Below are 20,600 nucleotides of genomic sequence, written 5' to 3'. Positions count from 1 at the left end.
CACCTTAGAGACTAACAAATTGTCTTTAAAGTATTTCTAATGTGCCAATCACTAGTCTCTAAACATGAGTCACATCGTAAGGAGAGGAAGTGGCTAAAACAAGAGCATTGATTTCCCTTATGTAAAGGAGAGAGATACTGGTTTAATACAAAGAATTAGCAAGATGAGTATTATTTTGCTACTGTTGAGTTTTGCTGGATCAGTACATTGGGGTTATATTTCCTAGAATTAGCTAAATTAAGTGATGGAAAAGATCCATTAGGTCACCTTGTTTCTCCCACCTGCAAGTGCAGGGTTGTTGTTTTTTACTGTATACCTGACTTAAGTCCAGTTTCCAGTGACTCAAATCAATAGGGCTTGCACCACTTCCCTCGTGAGACTGTGCCCCAGTCTAACTGGTGGCGATTGTTGGAGTTTTCTTCTAATGTAATCCTATCAGTGAGGATTTGCTTTGCCTGAAATTAACCCCACAAGCTGCTCAGCAATTGCATTTGTTTTTATCCTAGTGCCTTTTATCATCTGAGTAAAGCAAAGCACTTTACTAAGCAAAGTACAACATACTAATAATACAGTAGCTGTAATGGAATCCACAACAGTTGCCATCTAGCCTTGGCCATTAGATCCTCTATGTGCAAATACTGCAATGAACACTTTCCAATAGTATTTGTATTATTTCCAATAGCACTGATTACCTGAACTCATGTACAGTAGCATTCATCTCTCAGGATGTTTACACAGAACCGTATTAGGTGCTTCAGTGAGAAAAAACAATGTTCTAGGATTGGTTACTGAAGTGAGTTATTTTCCCTTTTGATTTTAAGCCTCCATTGTTATGCAGAGCCTTAATCCTCTGCAGCATTTCTAGCGAACATCTGAATGGACCTTTTGCGAATTCAGTAGACTTAAGGCTTCTGACCAGCTGTGTTTTTTCACAATATATGTTTAATGTGTGCCTGTCTCTAAAGAGAGGAAAGAAAACATTAAATATTTATTATGTTTCTGTCTGGCTTTTCCTTTCATCTCTTTTTGAAACACTCAAACCATGTACATGATGGGGTGATGCAGTTGGATCATATTGTACAAACACCCTCTAACAAGGGCCTGATCTTGCTCCTGTTGCCTGCAGTGAGATCAAGGCTCATGAATTATACTGCAGATGTAACCATATATTTTATTAGAATTCCAAAGTTCCTGGGCTTGGTCACTAGAGGGCACCGTTGCCCCAACTGCAAAGCAGGAGATGGCTTCAGTGCTTAGATATCCATTACTGCACAATAACTAGTGATTGTCCAAATGGATTTGCACAAGCTTGATCATTCCACGGTGTGAGAATTAAAGAAGCAGATGTTTGACCTACTTCGCTAATCTGTGGTAGACAAGTTCAGACTTAGTTTATATGTATCTGTAACACAGTGTTGCAGAATGTTATCAAAAGCTGCTAATTCTTCATTCACTAAAACTGCTTTCTAGCTTCAAGAGTATGCTTTGTTCTACTTTGTATAAATTGGCTAATGCTAAGGAGTAATGACCAGCACTCATCACACATTAAGCACTTGGTAACTTTGGAGCATAAAGTGTGTTCTACAGCACCTGCTCTTTTGAGACCTTGTTAAAGTGAGTTGGCATATTCCCTCTCTCTTTATTTTTTTTTAGAGCTCATATATTTTCCCCATTCTTAAATTCTTCAAATGTTTTTTCCTACCTTGCAAGTAAAACCCCTAGTGCCAAAACCTGAGCAGTTCTGTTCCAACATACTCATCAGGTTGCCTATCTTAGAGAGGGAAGGAAAAATAGAAGAGTAAATAGATTTCAGTTTCAAGCTTCTGAAGTTCGCTTATGAAACTGTGAAGGAAAATACAAAAGCAAGAATAAGAGGCTCAGTTCTTTGTTTATGAGCAAACCCCAGACTTCCAAGCTAACAGAGGAGAATGTGAAGCCATGGACTACTACTGTACAAAAGGAATAACCTGAAAAGAGGAAAAGTAACCGTCAGCTTCAAGCACATGAACTGATCTGAAAGTTACAACCATGTGGTGTCCGCTGGGAGGCACATGAGGCCTGTTGGATATAGGCATGCCCAGTTCCCAGTGAGTAGTTTTTCATGTTTCATTAATCTCTATAACCGCTAGTGAAAATTGCGCACCCCCTCTCCCTATGCTGGTAGTGCCAATAGAGGCCAAAGGTTGAGTGGACCATGGAGTGGGAAGGACTCACATGCCTGGAAAGTAGATCCCTACAGAGCAGGAGTAGGGCACGTTTGCAGGACAGTGTGGGGAATCTGCACTGCAGCTGCTTTTGCTGTATTGTATCTGTCCTGCTTTTAAACAGAGGGCTGTAGCCTTTCGCTAGGGCTAAGTTCACAGAAAAGTCAAAAGATTGTATGGTCAAAACCGAATATTAGAATACAGCTATGGATGAAGAGCTCTTCTGATTGGGAGACAACAGTCTGAGTCAGAGGGAAACGGGCACACTCTGACCCTCGCTCCCCCAAGTCGTAGGATGGTGAAAGAGAGCGGGGGAGCAGGGGGTTGCAAGGAAAGAGATGGATCGGTGAATGCAGAAGGTAAATCCTGGTTCTTCCAGGCTGTGGCGCTGCTGTTTCAGCACTCCCAAGTTCCTCCTCCCCTTGGCTCTGGCTGCTAGGAAATGACCTAAGAGGAAACCCGCAGGTTTGCAATGGAAAGAATCCGTCTGGTGGCAATCACTGACCCCAAAGAAGCTGAAAAGTAAGAGGAGCAGTTGGGAGTTTCCGCCTGATTCTGCCGGCTGGGGTCTTTCAGGGCGCTTTCCTGGTGGAGGGGCGAATGTATGAAGGATGCCTATCTTGCATTTGCATTCCATGCTTGAGCTGCTGCCTTTCCTGGTTCTGCTGCTGCTGTTCTTGGCGCTGGGTTTTTTCCTGATCTATCTCCAAAAACCCGAACCTGAAAGCAAGAAGAATTAGGGGTAGGGTCGGTTCTTCTCTATGCAAAGAAGGCATCAAAGATGCGAGCGCTCGAGTCCTGAAAAAAAACTCTCTGGCAGAGTGACAGGTTGGTGATATTTGCAAATCTGTCTGGGCTGGGCTGCTCAGAAACAAACTTTTGCTTCTTTTGGGTGGAGCAGCAATTATTTTTCAAGCCGGGACATTTCTCTGCTGACTTTCTCGACTGCTGTCCGGCTTTTAAAGCAAACCAAACACCTAATTCCTTGATCCCGTTCTAGGCTTTTTCAGTAAATATTTTGTTTGTTGTTTTTTCCTCATCCAGGGAGGGAGTTTGTAATTTAATGGTGGCCATAATTTGAGGCAATTTTTCTGGAGTTTTTGAGGCCTAAAATCACTTTTTTTCTCTTAACCAGCTAACCTAGATAGATAAATTCCTAAAAACAGGTGATAGGGTAGGCACTTGCATAATTGTTTTATGCTTGAAATTTACATTGATATCCTGATCTTCCCCCCTCCTGCTGACAAACAATGGGAAAGTGTTCCCCTGCTGTAAATTAATATATAGGTGGCTGTTTAGGTACCATGGTGATGGGGTTCCTTCTTAAAAGGTAAATGGATAGAGAGACACACTTCTAAAATTGTGTTATGAAGTATATCAGTCAACCACATCAAGTTCTGGGTATTTAACCCCTCCTCTCAGGGTGGACCTTCAACCCCACCACCATTATTACTAGCCACACCCACACACATTATAGATAACCTAGTCCTGGCAAGGGGAAAACCTTGACTCCCTGTTCTATCTTTTATTCATGGCTCTCATTACCAAAGTATCTAAACGCCTCACAATTTTAATGTTTTTATCCTCAGCATCCCTATGAGGCAGGACAGTGCTATTATCCCCATTTTACAGTTGGGGAACTGAGGCACAGAGAGATTGTGACTTGCCTGAGGTCACACAGGGAGCCTGTAGTAGAGCAGGGAGTTGAACCCAGGTCTCCCAAGTCCCAGGCTACCATCCAAACTACTGGGAATGTCTTTCCTCTCTTTTGTAGTGGTTTTAGTTGGAATCAGAGATTTTAATGTTGGGAGAGCGCTGTTATGCTGCCCTACTGTTTTCCTGCCCACATGTCGGGAGATGAGCCCCAAGATTTGGGGAGGGTATTAATAGTCACTTGAGTGAGGGAACCTCAATCCTGTTGCTCACTTTTACTGTTTGTATGGAGCTTTCTCTGAGCTCTAATGTGGGGAGGCTGGTATTGGACTGACAGGACATAGTTGGGAGTAGTGGAGGTGGGGCTCCCACAGCAGTGTTATTAAATATGCCAAGGAACTAGCAGCAAACTGAGTTGCTTGGGACAGTTTCAAAGGAACCAAGTCCTGTGTTTTATCCTGCTTCTCCCCAGCAGCCATGTAATGACTCTTCTGTGGTGGGTAAAGGATCTCCAAGGACAGATGAAGCATGTTACTGGTGGGATCACTTGTTACCTTAAATTGAGTTATTTTCTCCTGGGCTTCTGAGGATCTCTGATCCAGGCCTGGGAAGCTCAGTGTTTGGGTGTGGAAGGTAGGCAGGAGCTCACCCCCCCCCCCTTGTGGCAGTATTAAACCTATGAAGGTGCATTGTGCAGAGTGATGTGCTTCTAGCCATGGCAGCAGCCCACATGCTGGGGGTAGTAAGTGGCTTCACTCTGCACTCAGCTGGCAGCTCATCCCCATTTGGAGGGGTGAGACCCTCCTATTCTCCAGAAACCTGAACAGGCTCAGATGAAGCTGAGTGCTTGCACAGTTAGTAAGAGTGCTAGGCCTTCTCTCCAGCCAACCCACTTGACTTCTGGGTGCTCTCACCACACATCCTCTGAAACACTCTCATCCTCTTCTTTGTGGAGAATGAGCAGTGACTGTGCTCTGGCCAAGATGTGTGGTAGGAGACAGAGGGAGAGAGGACCAAGAGAGGAGAAATGTGACTGAGTCTTTAGAGGATTTAATAAAATAAGGGTAGTCTCAAGCTGTGGCCTGAAATTCCTGAGAGGCCAATGCGGGTCACAGGCACTGGCTTCTAATTTTCCCTGGGGGTGCTCAACCCCCGCTCAGCCCCAGACCCTGCCCTTCTCCCAAACCCCCACTCTGCCTCTTCCTGCCCCTGCTCTGGCCCCACCTATTCTCACCCTCACTCAACCTCACCTATTCCCTGCCCCATTCTGCCCCTTCCCCCGAGTGCACCCCATCCCTGCTCCCCCTCCCTCCCAGCGTCTCCTGCATGCTGTTCTGTAGCATGCAGGAGGCACCGGGAGGGAGAGAGAGCAGTTGATCGGCAGGGAGGAGCTTAGCTGGCGGTGGGTGCAAAGCACCCGCTAATTTTTTTTTCATGGGTGCTCCAGCCTTAGAGCATCCACGGAGTCAGCACCTATAATGGGGGTGTTTGGTTGTCAATCAATAGAAGCTCCATTCTTCATATCCACAGTGTGTGTGGCTGGCCACTACTGAACTGACTTCCAAATGCTGAAGTTAACAAGTGGGAGGGGTATTGGGACCAGGTGGCAGATACTTGAATGCAGTCATAGATTTTAAGGCCCGAGGGGACCAATATGAAAAGTGAGTCTCAACTTTTTTTTACTAGTGACCCCTTTCATATCGCAAGGCTCTGAATGCGACACCCCCCCCCCCAATAAATTAAATGCACTTTTTAATATATTTAACACCATTATAAATGCTGGAGGCAAGCGGGGTTTGGGGTGGAGGTTGGCAGCTCGTGACCCCACCATGTAATGACCTCCTGATCCCTTGAGGGGTCCTGACCCCCAGTTTGAGAACCCCTGATCTAGTCTGACCCCCTGCATAGCCAGAGGCCAGACACACTCACCCACTAATTCCTGCATAGAGCCCATATGTCAGAGGTTTCCATGTTGAGGGGTGCACGGAGGAACGTTCGGGGGTGCGAGCAGTGACACCAAGTGGTTTGAGGCTTTGGCTGTGGGTGGCGGGGCTTGGGGAGAGACTGCCACCTCCACCCCCTGACTCACCTTAGTGGGCCACCCAGTCTGTGAGTCAGTGTCAACACCTCCATGCCCAGCAATGGCTCCACCCCAAAAGACTTTCTAAAAACAAGATTGCCTAGCTCAGCCACAACATATGGCAGCAGATGTCAAACTTTTTGAGCTGAGCCCCCCCTTTGAGTTACAATTTTTGTTTGCACTCCCCAATACCTGAACCTCCCTCCCTCAGATTTTCAGAGTGGAGGAAGGTGCGTGCAATGGTCTTTTGGGGTGGAGCCATTGCTGGGCATGGAGGTGTTGACACTGACTCACAGACTGGGTGGCCCACTAAGGTGAGTCAGGGGGTGGAGGTGGCAGTCTCTTTGCACGCCATTGCACGCACCTTCCTCCACTCTGAAAATCTGAGGGAGGGAGGTTCAGGTATTGGGGAGTGCAAACAAAAATTGTAACTCAAAGGGGGGGCTCAGCTCAAAAGTTTGACATCTGCTGCCATATGTTGTGGCTGAGCTAGGCAATCTTGATTTAAAGACTTGGGTGCTGTATTCCCTGCTTCCCTTTGTTCCATGATCTTCATTGCACTGAGAGTCATTGATGCTGCAGCGTCCCTTGGAACAGAGACGTGATGGGACTCGGGAGTAGTGAACACAACTGGGATTTGTGGTTTATTATGCTGAGCATTCATGGCTGGTCTTCAAAGGCCCTTTTCTCCCCAAACATCCCGCCAGTGCTAACCACAGTAGGATCATTCGATAGACACAGCACTGGCATTTTTACTATCAGGCCATCTGCATTTGCTTTGAGCAGGGTTAGTTGATGCAGTGGTAAAAAGGCCAGCAGCCATGGGCTCTCTACACTAAGGCGACCACTGGCCGGGAGCAGTACCTGTGTTAGCAATGGTGGGATGCTTCAGGGGAAAAGGGCTAGGGGAGAACCAGATCCTGTAGCCTCCTAGCTTTCTAGCTTGCAACCTAAGTTGGAGGTGCTGCACAGTGTTACCACGCTGGGTGTGTCAAAATGCCAGCCCGGACTCAGCAATCAGAAAGTGGACTACCACTACTGCTTACCCTACCAGCCATTCATGAAGCTCTGCCTGATGCAGTGGAATGACATCACATCCTCATTAGGAAAGAGAAGTTTAATCGAGAATGCACACAGAGCTCTGTGTGAGTCATCATCATTGCTGAATCTCAATATCTATGTCTGCTCTGTGTGAGAGATGGCTGCCAAGATAGGCAAAGTATTCTACATTTTCCAGTTCTTCTTTTTCAATGTAGATCTTCCTCCCTGGGTCTGATGATTGACCAGGGACTGTCTGGTGGAGAACTTTTGTTTTGCTGATGTTTGGAGTTAGTCCTAGGATTTTGTAAGCATCAGAGAAGCAATTTAGGGCTGTTTGTTTCCTCCTCTGAGTGTGCAACTACAGCACAATCGTGCTTACTGAAGTTCGGTTATTGTTGACGATATTACTTTAGTTCTGGCATGGAGACGATTTAGTTGAGAATACACACAGAGATCTGAGTAAGTACATCGTATAAAACCAAGGAGGAGTTTACCTGGAAGAGACACCTTGTGGACAGGGAGCAAGAGATTGTAACTTGTGTGAATTTCCATAACTTAGAACCAGAGAATGTTTGCTAATTAAACATTACTGTAAAACCAAAAGGGACGTCCCATCTCCTTATAAATGCATTAGGGGGTGTAAACTATATCTAAACCCAAGTCTCTAGGCAGGCAACATGTTTGTTTGACTACAGGAGAGTGTTCTGCTGTCTGGAATATAGTCGGGTACAGTGCTGTGAGAGAGCTAGAAGGTCTCTGCTGTGTTTGAAAACAGGAAACTTGCAATGACTGGGTCTGATTCTGTGCTGTGCTTTGGGTGCAGCTGAGAGGGGAGCAAAGGTGGCTTTACCCCACCTTTGCACACTCCAGTTTCTGGGCTGCTCCAGGAACCAAAATGGCGCTTGTGTCAGTTAGAGCATTGAGGGTTTGCTCTAACTTACAGCAGCCTGTCACAGGCTGCTTTTGGGCTGCAGGGCTATACCTTCTTACTTCTGGCACACCTCTTATATAGGCCTTCATCTCACTAATCCCTGATAGCTGCTTCCTGAGCAGTTTGCACAGTGACTGTGGAATTCTGATGAGCTGGCAAAACCCATTGAATGCTCCACTTGGACATTTGCCCTCCCAGTGTTTGTGACACAAGCCACTGCAGCCCTGCAGTAAACGTTTGATGCCGCACCGACCAGTGGCTGGTCTCACGTTAGGTAAGACTGGATGCGTATGTGAAATGACTACTCCCCCAAAATAACTAAGCAGAGGAAAACCCAGGAGTTTCTAAGAACATTTCGTACAAGGGAGAATAATGTGAGCTCTAAAGGAGACTAGAGACGTAATAATGTTGTTGGCTGTAGAATTTGCTCGCTATCTCTGTTTGCCACTGTGAGCAAGATTCATCTCTGGCGCAGCCCCTCTGAAGTCAATGGTACTGTGTGAAAGCAGCTCTGCTATTAACTGACAGTGCAGGAGGGAGGTGGACTGGATGATCATCCGTATGTTTTGAATCTTCCCTGTGTCTTTGAGCAAAATCAGCTGAATTGTGGGTTCAAAGCCACATGCGAGCAAATGAATCAGCAGATCCGTGCTGTGCGCTTATGTGCGTTTCCTTGTGACAGGCTCAGGCTGTTACTCCCTTTAAAATAACATACTTTGTTGCCTCTGGGTGGGCTGTTTGTTTTTGAAGTTGCAGCTCAACAGTTTAAACAGGTTACTATATCAGAAAATATATGGTCTACCGAAAAGAGCCCACTGGCCCCAAACCCCTTGTTAAAGTGTGGCAGAGGGAAGGGATTATAAAAAATAATAGTGATGGTTTCCCGGGATTTAGGGGGTGCAGTTTGGAAAAATCTTACAACCCCAAAATAACTGAGTGCTCTTTACATTAGTGAATTGGTTAAACTATACAGTACTCCAGCGTTTCCCCAAATAGCAACAAAAACACCAACACTTACCCTCACCCATCTTCCTGCCTAACTAAGCCGTGTTTGATCTCTTCTTCAGGTTTTGCCACTAACGGCCACTTCCCTAACTGCGCTGTCGGAGCAGGCCAGACATGGGAGACACAGGCAAAGAAGAGTATAAGATACAGTCGTTCGACACAGAGACGCAGCAGTTACTGAAAACTGCTCTCAAAGGTCAGCAAGCACCTGTCTTTCCAGCCCCCATGCCATGGCTTCCATGCCCAGGCTAGCTGGCAGATTATTCCTGAACAACCAGATGTCATTTTGTCTTGTTAACACTGATGGCTCCGAATAGGAGAGCTATGTCAGAAATGCCACTAGGCTGCTGCTTGGCCCCCACCATGGGTGAGCTAGTGCTGGAACACACAATCTCTACTCCCTGCCACCTCCTCCCTGAGATTTAATGCACAGTTGTCTGAGTTCACTTCCAGATTCTGGAAGGGCGTGTCCTCTAGTGGTTATAATCTTTCTGTTTCTGTGCCCTCAAACTGTCTCTGTTCCCATCCACCGGCCATCCTTTTATTCATTCTCCCCAATCCCAGATTCTGCTCTCCCATCCTGCTACTATCCCCCCATCCCCTTACTCCTACCCCAGCCTCTGCTCCTGCCCAGTCCCCCCATCTGCTGTGTGTCTCTCCCGTGCTCCGAGTCATCCCTAGCTACTTCCCCATCCCCTTCAGCAAATAATCAATATCCTCCAATCCCAGATTCTGCACTCCCACTTCTCCTCCTGCCCCAATTCCCTTTGCTCCTATCCAACCCCCCTACCTTGCCTTCTGCCCTCTCCACCTTTGTGCCTATATATTCTCCCATTCTCCTCCCCTGCCCTCTGCACATCTCTCACCCTCTGGCAACTGCTCCCCTTCTGCTTCTCCCCACCTCTTGCTCCTGCAATCTCCCTTCTCCCCCCTGCAACTCCATTCCTCGCTCCTTTGCATTGCAGTCAGGGTGCTTCCTCCTTCTCCTGGGCCCACCAGCAGGGGGAGCATTGAGAGCCCAAGGGAGAGTGTCTCCCTGCTCTTAGGTTTCAGAGGGGTAGCCATGTTAGTCTGTATCAGCAAAAACAACGAGGAGTCCTTGTGGCACCTTAGAGACTAACAAATTTATTTGCGTTATGCCCAAATAAATTTGTTAGCCTCTAAGGTGCCACAAGGACTCCTCGTTGTTTTTTTTCCCTGCTCTCAGTTCTTGTGCCTGCTGCCACTGTGGCCTCTGACAGCCAGGAGAAGCAGTTGCAAGGAAAGTCCTGACCTGTCCCTGCAGACCTAGGTTGAAGCATGCTCAGTGCAGCCAGAATTGGCAGAGAATTTCTCCGCCAGTCTCTAACACGTTTCTAATGATCACAGAATCATAGAACTGTAGGGCTTGAAGGACCTCAAGAGGTCATCTAGTCCAGCCCCCTGCGCTCAGGCAGGACCAAGTAAACCTAGACCATTCCCAACAGGTGTTTGTCCAGTCTGTTCTTAAAAACTTCCAATGATAGGGATTCCACAACCACCCTTAGAAGCCTATTCCAGTACTTAACTATCATTATAGTTAGAAAGTTATTCCTGATAGCTAACCTAAATCTCCTTTGCTGCAGATTAAGCCAATTACTTCTTGTCCTATCTTCACTGGACATGGAGAACAATTGATCACCGTTTTCTTTGTAACAGCCCTTTACATATTTGAAGACTGTTAGCAGGTCTTCCATTAGTCGTCTTTTCTCAAAACTAGACAAGCCCAGTTTTTTTTAACCTTTCCTCAGAGGTTGGATTTTCTAAACCTTCTACCAGTTTTGTAGCTGTCCTCTGGACTTTCTCCGATTTGTCCACATCTTTCTTAGAGTGTGGAAACCAGAACTGGACACAGCACTACAGCTAAGGCCTCACCAGTGCCAAGTAGAGCAAGACAGTTGCTTCCCGTGTCTTGCATATGATACTGCTGTTAATACAGCCCAGAATATTAGCCTTTTTTGCAGCTGCACCACATTCAATTTGTGATGCATTATAACTCCCAGGTCCTTTTCTGCAGTTTTCTTGCCTAGCCAATTATTCCCTGTGTCATAGTTGTGAATTTGATTTTTTTCCTTTTGTAAATGTGTAACTTTGCCCTTGTCTTTACTGAATTTCATCTTGTTGATTTCTGAACCAATTCTCTAATTTGTCCAAGATCATTTTGAATTCTTATCCTGTCTTCCAAAGTGCTATCAACCCCACTCATCTTTGGTGTTATCCACAAATGTTATTTATAAGCATACTCTCCACTCCACTATCCAAGTCATTCATTAAAATATTGACTAGTTCTGGACTGACTTTTGCAGTATTACATCCCCACAGTTTAGCAGCAAACCATTGATAACTACTCTTTGGCTATGGTCCTTCTACCAGTTTTGCACCCATTTTATAATAATTTTAAGCTAGACCACATTTCCCGTGTTTGTTTTTGAGAATGTCATGTGGGACTGTGTACAAAAGGAACATGTAAACTGAAGGGTTTTTTGGATCTTGTAACTTGACCAAATTTGGGTGGAATGTCACTCCCCAGCACCAGGACCACCCCTCTTGTCAAATGTGTTAGTCTGTGCTTCAAAGCATGGAGACCCTACACTACAGCATCTCAACTAAACAATTGTAGGACATTTTTTAACATGAGTAAACAACATGTTTTCCCCTAATTTCATTCTTAGAAACAGCTGAACCATTTTAGCTGAAATATTTCAAAAACTTCAGCCTGAGGCAGGCATCCAACATAGAAAATTTCTTGCCAAACAGTTTGTTTGGCAAAGCTAGCAGCTGAAAACCAGATCTTATAATGGAAAGTGTAGGGCAGTGGTCACCAACCGGTCAATCGTGATCGACTGGTCGATCCTAGAGGATCTCCCAGTCAATCGCAATCTCCAGTGGTGCAGCAGGGGTTCCACGAAAGCAGGCTCCCTGCCTGCCCCAGCCCCATTCCGCTCCCAGAAATGGCTAGCGTGGCCTTGTGGGGAAGGGGGACAGGGGTCTCCCTCCGCACGCTGCCCCTCTCTGCAAGCACCCCCCCCGCAGCTCCCATTGGTCGGGAACTGGGAGCTGTGGCCAACGGGAGCTGCCGGGGGGGTGCTTGCAGAGAGGGGCCGCATGCAGAGCCACGTGCCCCACCCAATGGGCTGCAGGGGCATGTTAGCCCCTTCCAGGGGCGGCATGGGGCCAGGGTAGGCAGGGAGTCTGCCTTAGTGGCAGCCATGCTGCACCATAGACCAGGAGCCGCTGGAGGTAAGTGCTGCCTGGCGGAAGGCCACACCCCAACCCCCAGCTGACCTGAGCCCCCTCCTGGAGCCAGCACCCCATACCCCCTCTTACACCCTGAACCCCCTCCTGTACCTTGAGCCCCCTCCCAGAGCCAGAAACCAAAAACCCCTTCCTGCACCCCAAGCGCCAGCACCCTGTACCCCCTCCTGCACCCGTGCCCCAGCCCTGATCTCCTCACAGAGCCAGCACCCTGTACCCCCTCCTGCACCTCAACACTCTGCACCAGCCCAGAGCCCCCTCCTGCACCCAAACTCCCTCCCAGAGCTTGTAACCCTCACCCCCTCCTGCACCCCTGCCTCAGGCTCAGCCCAGAGCCCCCTCCCACACTGCAAACCCCTCAGCCCCAGCCCAGAGCCCACTCCCCCTCCCAAACCCCAATCCTAGCCCAGTGAAAATGAATGAGGGTGGGGGAGAGCAAGCAAAGGGGGGGGAATGGAGTGAGTGGGACGGGGCTTTGGGAAAAGGGTGGGCCTCAGGGAAGGGGCGGGGTAGGTCCTGGGTTGCCCTTAAATTCAAAAAATGATCTTGGGCGTAAAAAGGTTGAAGACACTGGTGTAGGGCAAACTTAACTATAGGCAGTGCTAAGAATGCTGCCTATAATAACTGTTGAATATGTTTGTGTGTATATACAAACTACTGCTCCCAGCTGGGTGGAATTAGAACTGGTCATTTGTGTTTTAGGCTCTATGCCACTAACAAATTTTCTTGTAGGTCAAGTGGCTAGGGCTTCTGCTTTTGACCAGAAGGATCTTAATTCTGTGTCCATTGTCACCATGTAGTCTCAGGTGGCCCTGATGGTGCAGCACAGTGATAACTGTGAAGTTCCATTGTGGCTTCCAATTATAGGCATTAACTAGTTAACTCTTGCAGCCTCCTGTGAATTAGAGAAGAATAGAATCATAGAAATGTAGGACAGGACATTGTCCCTGTTTTTCAGGTGTGGAAATTTAGGCACAAAGAAGGTAAGTGACTTGCCCAAGGTCTGATAGAGAGTTGGTGGCAGAAGCAGGAATAAAGTGCAAATGTCCTGACTCTTGTACCCTTGCTCCGGTCACTCCTCAGCCTGTTACCAGCATCCTCCCCTCATCAGGGGCTTAACAGACACTGCCATATTCATTTGTCTTTCATGCTTTTTCAGCATTTTTTTCCCCTTCTGGAAGTTTGGTGTCCTAAGGAAAAGCCCAGGTAGGAGGGGTTGGGTTGGAGGCCTCATAGGGAAAAGCTAGTCCTGCTTCTCAGCTATAGCATATGTATTCAAAGCATAATGAAAACTTGCCTATTCAGCTCAAATTTAAACTAGCCCCCTACTCTCACTCTTTTCCCCTTTCCCCTCCCCTTGTGATGACTGTCTCTCTGCCAAAAAGAGCTAAGCACCCTCTGAAGATGTCAACCCTGATGCAGTCTGTAGGGGGGCTACAGCATCTGAGTTAATTGCCTCTGGACCCTACAAGCCTGGGAGTGAGCCTGAGTTCTTACAGCATAGTAGCACAACACACTCCCATGTGCACCTTAGCTGCTTTGCTGGTGGTCTGAAGCACGAGCAGGGAGGGTGTGAAGTGGGGAATCTGTGCAGTGTTGGGAAGTAAGTGTGCTGTGCTGATGGTATCATCTCTTTCCCTGCAGACCCCAGCAGTGTAGACCTGGAGAAAGTGGCTAATATCATCGTGGATCAGTCCCTCAAAGACTCTGTGTTCAGTAAGGAGGCTGGGCGCATTTGCTACACCATCATCCAGGTGAGAGGATGTCAGCATGCTGACAGCAAATCCTTAGTGAGTCACACAGCCTGCCCTTCCGGATCACAGCTAGTGCTAGTGGGTCTCAGCTGGCATCTCAGCTGGGCCTGCCTCAGTCCTACAGCATTTACAGAGAACTTTTAATCTGCAAAGCACTTTACTAGCACTACTGAGCCTTCCAATGCCATCCTCTAGAGGAGTATCCTCTCCTTTTCAAAGAAAGGGAAAATTTAGGCACACAGAAGGAAAGACTTGCAAAAGGTCATGCAGGGAATACAACCAGCACCTCCTTTCTCCCAGTGCTGCATTCTGATCACCAGACCAGCTGCTCTCTGTCTGTTTTAATGGAGGCTACCACCACTTGCCCCATCCCCATCTGTCACAGATGTGCAGAAATCCAAACCTGCCCTTGTGTGTGAGTGCAGTTTCTCAGGCCGAACTGGAAGAGGGTTCCCTAATCTTGGGGCAGTGGGCTTCATGGCAGAGGAATTTATCCAGCATATATAAATGGTTTCTTCCCATAAGATCCGGAGTGAGACTGGCCTATAGAATTCTGCATGCTGGGAGGAGATTCTCTAGCTCCAGTGAAGCAGTGAAATAGAGGATGAGAATGGAAAGGGATGTGCAGGCCATGACAGTAGCTCAACTCCGCGTGCGGTTAGACTCCCACCAGTCATCTTTCTCTGTGCAACAATGGAAGTCTGATGAGTGATATGTAAAGACACTAGTAATGTGGGTACCCACATTGACTTCCCCCCCCCCCCTTTCCTCGCTGTTCTGGGGTCCTAGGCAGAGAGCAAGCAGGTGGGCCAGAGCATTTTCCGACGGAGTCTGCTTAACCGACTGCAACAGGAATATAAGGACCGGGAAGAGCTGCGAGCCCGCTCGCCCCAGGCATGGATCTGTTATGTCACCTTCATCTGTAACATCTTTGACTACCTGAGGGTAAGGTGTCTATGCAGAAGACATCCCTTTCTGCTGCCTTATGGCTAAAGAGGATCTGAACCAAACCCCTCCAGGGTTAGGGGCCAGAGTTTGGAACCTGGAGTGAATTCTGAATTTTGTGGCTAAACCCAAAAATCTTGATTCTGAACCCCTTACTCTTTGTGTAACTGATATTACAGTTCAGGCTCTTCACTATTGTTATGTTGCCCTCTGCATATTGGAGACCATTGCTTGCTGTTCCCCTTACCAATAACGTAGGGGATGAAGGAAGAGTTGTTAGTATGTAGAGCTGAGCAAATAATTCTTAACAAACAGAACAAATTTGAACAAATTTAGCATCCCTCACAGCTCCTGGAACAGGTGCATACACCTTTATTCGTCGCGTGGCACACACTTTTTGGAGTTCTTTGCTCCAGCTGATCTCTAAATTCAAGTCTGGTTGCTTAATTGCAATTGGTTGGGGAAGTTGCATGGTGGTATTTCCTGTTCCCTGACTGGACGAGTGCTAAAGCCCTCCCAGCATGCATACTGAAATTAGCTTTCTGGAAGCTTTGTGCTCATAGAACTCATGGGCTCAGATACTGGTAGGCAGTGAAGGCGAAAGGACTGTGAACACATTTGAAATGTGGGGAAAAAGCATGGGTGTAGCTAATTCATTTTAAAATATAACCAAGTATTTTTGGAAAATGTGTGTTTTTGCATCACTTTCCCATCTCTTGTAATGCATCCGATGAAGTGAGCTGTAGCTCACGAAAGCTTATGCTCTAATAAATTTGTTAGTCTCTAAGGTGCCACAAGTACTGCTTTTCTTTTTTCCCATCTCTGTTGGTACCTTTGCCCCATGCAAAGATCCCTGGTCCTCTAGCTAAGGGAGACTTGTCTATATGGTCTCTTAGGCAAATCCTGCTAACAGGAGCTCTGAGCCAGAGTGACACTGTGACCGGTTTCCAGGGGAGCAGTTCCCCTCCCGTTTGAGAACAGTGAAGGAACAATTCTTTAAAAATAAAACTCTTCCTCCTCTACCCATGAGCTGATATGTGCATCTGTCCCATTAACAGGTGAACAACATGCCCATGATGGCGCTGGTGAACCCAGTTTATGAATGCCTGTTCCGACTGGCACAACCCGATAGCCTGAAGAAGGAGGAGGAGGTGAGCGCTAGTGGGATGCCAACATGCAAGGAGAGTTTGTACAGCCAAGTGACTGGCAAAAATACTGTCCTGTAAGGGCTGCTCAGAAAGGTTTGAACTGATGTCTGGACCAAAAGGGAGGCATAGAGTCGAACAGAATTTATTTTTCCCTCGCACCTATTGTAAGTGAGGTGGGGGCAGGGAACAAGGGAGGCTTGTAAGGTGGGACGTTCCCTGCAGCCCCAGAGTGGAGGAATTATGGAGGTGCTGGTGCATCCATAATTATGTTGCAACCAAGGTTCCATTCTCCTCCCCCATTCCAAACATTTTTAGTTCAAGCTCCAGATCTGACTGGCTGATGTAGCTGTGCAGTGATCAGAGCCTCTGAATGCCAAAAGCAGTGAAACAACCAAAGGACTGTTATAAAGTTCATAAACCACTGGACATGAATTTTGCTTTTGCTTTGATGTTCTCCCTGGCATCCTACCACAACATACCCTTCAAACACTCAGCCTTACCAGCCTCCTGCTTGTAGCGCAGGTGCTGCTGTTCCTTGTTAGTTTATGTGAGAGAAACCATCATATGGTCAAAAGAATCCAAATCACCCTGGAAACAGAGCATGGTTCAGACATTTCTGTCCAGGTGCTTACACTGCACCCATTGAAGGAGCTCTGTTGATCTAGCTTTTGCCACCTGCTGGGACCCTCAGTATGAGTTGACGCAGGTCTAATGGTGTGAATTGCTGCCAGCATGTTTCTTCAGCAATTTCTTGTGTGAAGCTGTGGGATCTCATGGAGAGCCCCCTCCAAGCAGTTATCAACATCCAGGTTCCTAGTCACTACCAGAGATTGATGGCAACAAAGAGTAGATGTAGTAGACATAGAATCATAGAATATCAGGGTTGGAAGGGACCCCAGAAGGTCATCTAGTCCAACCCCCTGCTCAAAGCAGGACCAAGTCCCAGTTAAATCATCCCAGCCAGGGCTTTGTCAAGCCTGACCTTAAAAACCTCTAAGGAAGGAGATTCTACCACCTCCCTAGGTAACGCATTCCAGTGTTTCACCACCCTCTTAGTGAAAAAGTTTTTCCTAATATCCAATCTAAACCTCCCCCATTGCAACTTGAGACCATTACTCCTCGTTCTGTCATCTGCTACCATTGAGAACAGTCTAGAGCCATCCTCTTTGAAACCCCCTTTCAGGTAGTTGAAAGCAGCTATCAAATCCCCCCTCATTCTTCTCTTCTGCAGACTAAACAATCCCAGCTCCCTCAGCCTCTCCTCATAAGTCATGTGCTCTAGACCCCTAATCATTTTCGTTGCCCTTCGTTGTACTCTTTCCAATTTATCCACATCCTTCCTGTAGTGTGGGGCCCAAAACTGGACACAGTACTCCAGATGAGGCCTCACCAGTGTCGAATAGAGGGGAACGATCACGTCCCTCGATCTGCTCGCTATGCCCCTACTTATACATCCCAAAATGCCATTGGCCTTCTTGGCAACAAGGGCACACTGCTGACTCATATCCAGCTTCTCGTCCACTGTCACCCCTAGGTCCTTTTCTGCAGAACTGCTGCCGAGCCATTCGGTCCCTAGTCTGTAGCGGTGCATTGGATTCTTCCATCCTAAGTGCAGGACCCTGCACTTATCCTTATTGAACCTCATTAGATTTCTTTTGGCCCAATCCTCCAATTTGTCTAGGTCCTTCTGTATCCTATCCCTCCCCTCCAGCGTATCTACCACTCCTCCCAGTTTAGTATCATCCGCAAATTTGCTGAGAGTGCAATCCACACCATCCTCCAGATCATTATGAAGATATTGAACAAAACGGGCCCCAGGACCGACCCCTGGGGCACTCCACTTGACACCGGCTGCCAACTAGACATGGAGCCATTGATCACTACCCGTTGAGCCCGACAATCTAGCCAGCTTTCTACCCACCTTATAGTGCATTCATCCAGCCCATACTTCCTTAACTTGCTGACAAGAATGCTGTGGGAGACCGTGTCAAAAGCTTTGCTAAAGTCAAGAAACAATACATCCACTGCTTTCCCTTCATCCACAGAACCAGTAATCTCATCATAAAAGGCGATTAGATTAGTCAGGCATGACCTTCCCTTGGTGAATCCATGCTGACTGTTCCTGATCACTTTCCTCTCCTCTAAGTGCTTCAGGATTGATTCTTTGAGGACCTGCTCCATGATTTTTCCAGGGACTGAGGTGAGGCTGACCGGCCTGTAGTTCCCAGGATCCTCCTCCTTCCCTTTTTTAAAGATGGGCACTACATTAGCCTTTTTCCAGTCATCCGGGACTTCCCCCGTTCGCCACGAGTTTTCAAAGATAATGGCCAAGGGCTCTGCAATCACAGCCGCCAATTCCTTCAGCACTCTCGGATGCAATTCGTCCGGCCCCATGGACTTGTGCACGTCCAGCTTTTCTAAATAGTCCCTAACCACCTCTATCTCTACAGAGGGCTGGCCATCTCTTCCCCATTTTGTGTTGCCCAGCACAGCAGTCTGGGAGCTGACCTTGTTAGTGAAAACAGAGGCAAAAAAAGCATTGAGTACATTAGCTTTTTCCACATCCTCTGTCACTAGCTTGCCTCCCTCATTCAGTAAGGGGCCCACACTTTCCTTGGCTTTCTTCTTGTTGCCAACATACCTGAAGAAACCCTTCTTGTTACTCTTGACATCTCTTGCTAGCTGCAGCTCCAGGTGCGATTTGGCCCTCCTGATATCTTTCCTACATGCCTGAGCAATATTTTTATACTCTTCCCTGGTCATATGTCCAACCTTCCACTTCTTGTAAGCTTCTTTTTTATGTTTAAGATCCGCTAGGATTTCACCATTAAGCCAAGCTGGTCGCCTGCCATATTTACTATTCTTTCGACTCATCGGGATGGTTTGTCCCTGTAACCTCAACAGGGATTCCTTGAAATACAGCCAGCTCTCCTGGACTCCCTTCCCTTTCATGTTAGTCCCCCAGGGGATCCTGGCCATCTGTTCCCTGAGGGAGTCAAAGACATACAGGGGAACAGGGTGGGAAGAACCAGCCTGGATTAATTTAGAGGTGATGGGGCAGGAGCTCTATTTAAAAACACCATATGCCCACACTCCATCTTAAGGTGGCCTTTTCCCTTTCCTCTTTTAAGGTGGACTGTCTGGTGCTGCAGTTGCACCGCATTGGTGAACAGCTGGAGAAGATGAACTCCCAGCCAATGGATGAGCTCTTCTCCCTTCTCCGAGATGGTTTTCTCCTGGAGGAGGGGCTCAGCTCACTCTCTCAGCTCCTGTTGCTGGAGATCATAGAGTTCCGGGCTGCGGACTGGAAGATGACAGGTGCGGCTCAAAAATACTATTACAGTGAAGTCACAGATTAAACCTTCCACAGCCAGAACTCTCACCCAGGGGCTCAAATAGTTTCACCCTGGCACTTTCACGAGCAAATGTCACAAATATGTTTCAGATATTTTTAAGTTAACATTTTTTCTAATGCTTTTTCTAAATAGGATTTATATTGTTTACTCCCAATAGACTCTTTGTACTGTGTCTGCTGGACTGCAACAGGGGACAGTTTTGATTTGGGGGCAAGGGCAGTTTTAACCTAGCCAGAGCTTCCATTCTCTTTATCTATGGCCCATGTTAATTAATGCCTCTCAAACCGTTTTACAGTAGCAGGCACGAAAGCATAGCCAATGGCTTATACTGAGGTCAACTCTTGTGTGCCAACTCTGTCAGCCACCAACCGAGTTAAGACAAATGGAAGGAAAAGCTTTTGCAGCTTATTTGAAAAACTGCCCTCTTTGCTGCTTATGCCACATGGAATCTGTGCCAGACACACAAACCAAGTTTTAAAAACAGTCCTCCAGGATGAGTCTCACCTTGCTCCCTGTGAAATCAATGGCCCTTTACATGGGTAATACAATTATTATTTCTCCCAACCCTGCCCTCTGGTAGGCTGGGTGCCTATGGAAAGCAGAAGCAACACCTGCTCCTGGAGGAAGGACATGCCACCCAGTGTACATCATAGCAGCAAATTCCTTGAGCACATGTAGCTAGAAACTGTTTTTGAGTTTTATATAGTAACCACTACGGAATATTTTTCCTAAAAAGCAATGTAATGAACTTCAATATTGTACATTTCTGTTGACAAAAGGGACAGGCAAAGGGGAAATGTGTTCTATTGAGGTTTTTTCTAATAAAAGTTTTACACTAATGAACACCATGTTTTCTCTCTCCACAGAGCTCTTGCTTTGTAACATTTCTAGGGAGTTGGGCTACTATAGAGGTAGCTACAAACAGGGCATGAAGATCTCTTCTGTAAGATTGCCATGTGTTAGTTTTCCTCTAATACAGAGTGGCAGAGTTGCTTCTGAGCACAGAATTAGATTTTTAAATCAAAACAGAGGCAAAGGTTTGTGGTATTGAATTCTTCCCCATCCTCCTCCTCCTCAAACTATCGGTCTTTCCTTTGCAGTGAGCAAAAATGCTCTGTGCTTTCTAGCAAAGCACAACAGGTACAGAAGTGCTAGCAGCTCTTTTACAGGACAAGAGAAGGATTTCAACTCTGTCTAGCCGAGTGTAGGT

At 47.0% G+C, this 20,600-nt stretch overlaps 1 protein-coding gene and 1 long non-coding RNA gene across 7 annotated transcripts; one reads left to right on the top strand and one right to left on the bottom strand.

Moving 5' to 3' along the window:
- Positions 1-20: 20 nt before the first annotated feature.
- MIF4GD (MIF4G domain containing) lies at positions 21-20,238 on the top strand. 6 transcript variants are annotated; one of them, XM_043497552.1, is made up of 7 exons: positions 21-2,726; positions 8,032-8,183; positions 8,977-9,110; positions 13,832-13,941; positions 14,731-14,886; positions 15,945-16,037; positions 19,166-20,238. In XM_043497552.1, exons 3-7 carry the CDS (start codon positions 9,029-9,031, stop codon positions 19,391-19,393), a joined length of 669 nt encoding a protein of 222 aa, XP_043353487.1. In that variant the 5' UTR covers positions 21-2,726; positions 8,032-8,183; positions 8,977-9,028; the 3' UTR covers positions 19,394-20,238. The 6 variants fall into 6 exon arrangements, with proteins under 6 accessions (XP_043353487.1, XP_038227346.1, XP_038227347.1 ...); XM_043497551.1 differs by lacking the exon at positions 21-2,726 and adding an exon at positions 2,909-3,032 and having other exon boundaries at positions 7,991-8,183; XM_038371418.2 differs by lacking the exon at positions 8,032-8,183.
- LOC122456735 lies at positions 1,873-4,852 on the bottom strand. The gene is made up of 2 exons (XR_006275764.1): positions 4,772-4,852; positions 1,873-2,924 (listed from the first exon to the last, which is right to left on the bottom strand). It is a non-coding gene; the product is annotated as an uncharacterized LOC122456735 (long non-coding RNA).
- Positions 20,239-20,600: the final 362 nt, after the last annotated feature.

This window comes from Dermochelys coriacea, chromosome 14 (assembly GCF_009764565.3).
Source record: "Dermochelys coriacea isolate rDerCor1 chromosome 14, rDerCor1.pri.v4, whole genome shotgun sequence".
NCBI classification, from domain to species: Eukaryota; Metazoa; Chordata; order Testudines; family Dermochelyidae; genus Dermochelys; species Dermochelys coriacea.
The sequence above is the reverse complement of the archived record's forward strand: the minus strand, read 5'-3'. Positions and strand labels throughout refer to the sequence as shown.